The sequence below is a fragment of the Propithecus coquereli genome, unplaced genomic scaffold (assembly GCF_000956105.1).
Source record: "Propithecus coquereli isolate 6110/MARCELLA unplaced genomic scaffold, Pcoq_1.0 Scaffold113, whole genome shotgun sequence".
Taxonomy (NCBI): domain Eukaryota; kingdom Metazoa; phylum Chordata; class Mammalia; order Primates; family Indriidae; genus Propithecus; species Propithecus coquereli.
In genome coordinates this window covers 10,094-11,600 of record NW_012135303.1, presented here as the reverse complement: position 1 = coordinate 11,600, position 1,507 = coordinate 10,094, and the positions used below count along the sequence as shown (strand labels likewise).

General features: G+C 34.4%; 1 protein-coding gene across 1 annotated transcript in view; it reads left to right on the top strand.

Annotated features, from left to right (window-relative positions):
* LOC105818884 (partitioning defective 3 homolog B-like) overlaps positions 1 to 577 on the top strand; it is a gene marked incomplete at its 3' end in the record, with an annotated part of 167,617 nt that extends 167,040 nt beyond the window's left edge. The window contains exon 4 of the mRNA XM_012655022.1: positions 489 to 577. Within this exon, the coding sequence (XP_012510476.1) occupies positions 489 to 577 (89 nt within the window). The remainder of the gene's footprint in view (positions 1 to 488) is intronic.
* Positions 578 to 1,507: the final 930 nt, after the last annotated feature.

The following is a 1,507-nucleotide window of genomic DNA, read 5'->3' as shown; positions in this document are numbered from 1 at the left end:
AGTGTTGCTGCTACACTTTTGACAGAAGTGACTTTGCCAGGCAACATTTTTTCATGGATTTTGATTTCATTATATTTTAGTGTCAGGATGGGGGGTGCAAGCAAGTGTAGTGCATTAAAGCTAATGTTAATATATCACCACCTGTCACTGGAGCCTCCCTTTTGGTATTTCTTTTCCTTGCTGGTTTGAAACACTCAATCCCAGAAGCCTATGGTTGAGTAGCAGGAAGCTAAATGATGTATTCCAAAGCTCTTAACGTATTGCCTTATGTAGATGGCCCATTTGAGTATTTCAGAAACCAAATGGGAGAGAAAAGAACATTGAAAGCACTGAAAAGATTAACACCTGCTTCCAGTCTTCAAAGAAATTGGAGCATACTGTATATATCCAGAGTAAAATCATTTACTCTCTCATGTTGAAATATTTTATTTAGATTTTCAATTCAATATGTAAGGCATCCACATGCTTATGGGTTTGTTTCACTGCAGGATTCCATGCAGAACTTGGAAGACAGCGAAGTTATGAATGGTGTACAGACAGAACTACAAACATCGCCCAAAATTAAGGATGCATTGAGGTATTCTCTTAATGAAAATAAGAATATTTTGTTCATTCCCATTTGATGTTTGTTTCTTTAATAGTTTATAATTGTTCTTATTTTACAAGAAAGATCAAGATAAATAGAATCCTGGAGAGAACTATGTTCCAATTCTAACATTAATTGCTTAATTACTCTTTTTTTCCGTTTTCTTCCTAAGATGTGAGAACTTACTGACAAACATGTATACAAATGATCCTCAATCCTTCCAATACTCTGCTGCAACCAGCGTTTCTTAATTGCTTTTTCTTCTCTTTCAACAATAGTTTAAAGTGAACATTTCAGCATTCATTTTGGTTGAGTGGTTTACTTTGACTTTTGCTCTTTGAATACTGCTGTGTATTACGTTTTAACAATCTTGCAATATTTTACTTGATGTATATAAAATGAATCCTGTCTGTCAACCAGTAATTTTCATGTTTTTAATGAAAGTAACTCATTTGAAGTCATTTACTCTTATGCTTACCAGTACTTCCTTTGGTTTGCACTGAATTCCAGTTCAGCTCTAGGTACTAACTGGGTTCAAATCCCCTCTCTGCTGCTTAATAGTTCTATTAGCTTAGACAAGTTACTCATCTCTCTTTGCGTTAGTTCCTGGTCTGCAAAATGGAAATATTAAAACCTTTTTCAGAGGGTTACTGTGAAGATTAAATGAGTTAACATTTATAAAACACTTTGGACAGTGTTTGAATCAGACGTCCTGTATTTGCTGTTGTTGCTGCTATTATTATTGTCATCATCTCTATTGTTATCACCATTATCATTTTGTTTTAGTTGCTTCGATTTGGAAGAAGGAAAATAATTTTGTGTTTAATAGACGGTTGGCTTCAGCATTGAGTGAAGCTGCTGAGGTTGATATTCATTTGTTCAGTACATGTATTCCTTTCATTAAGTCAGTTACTAATTGGT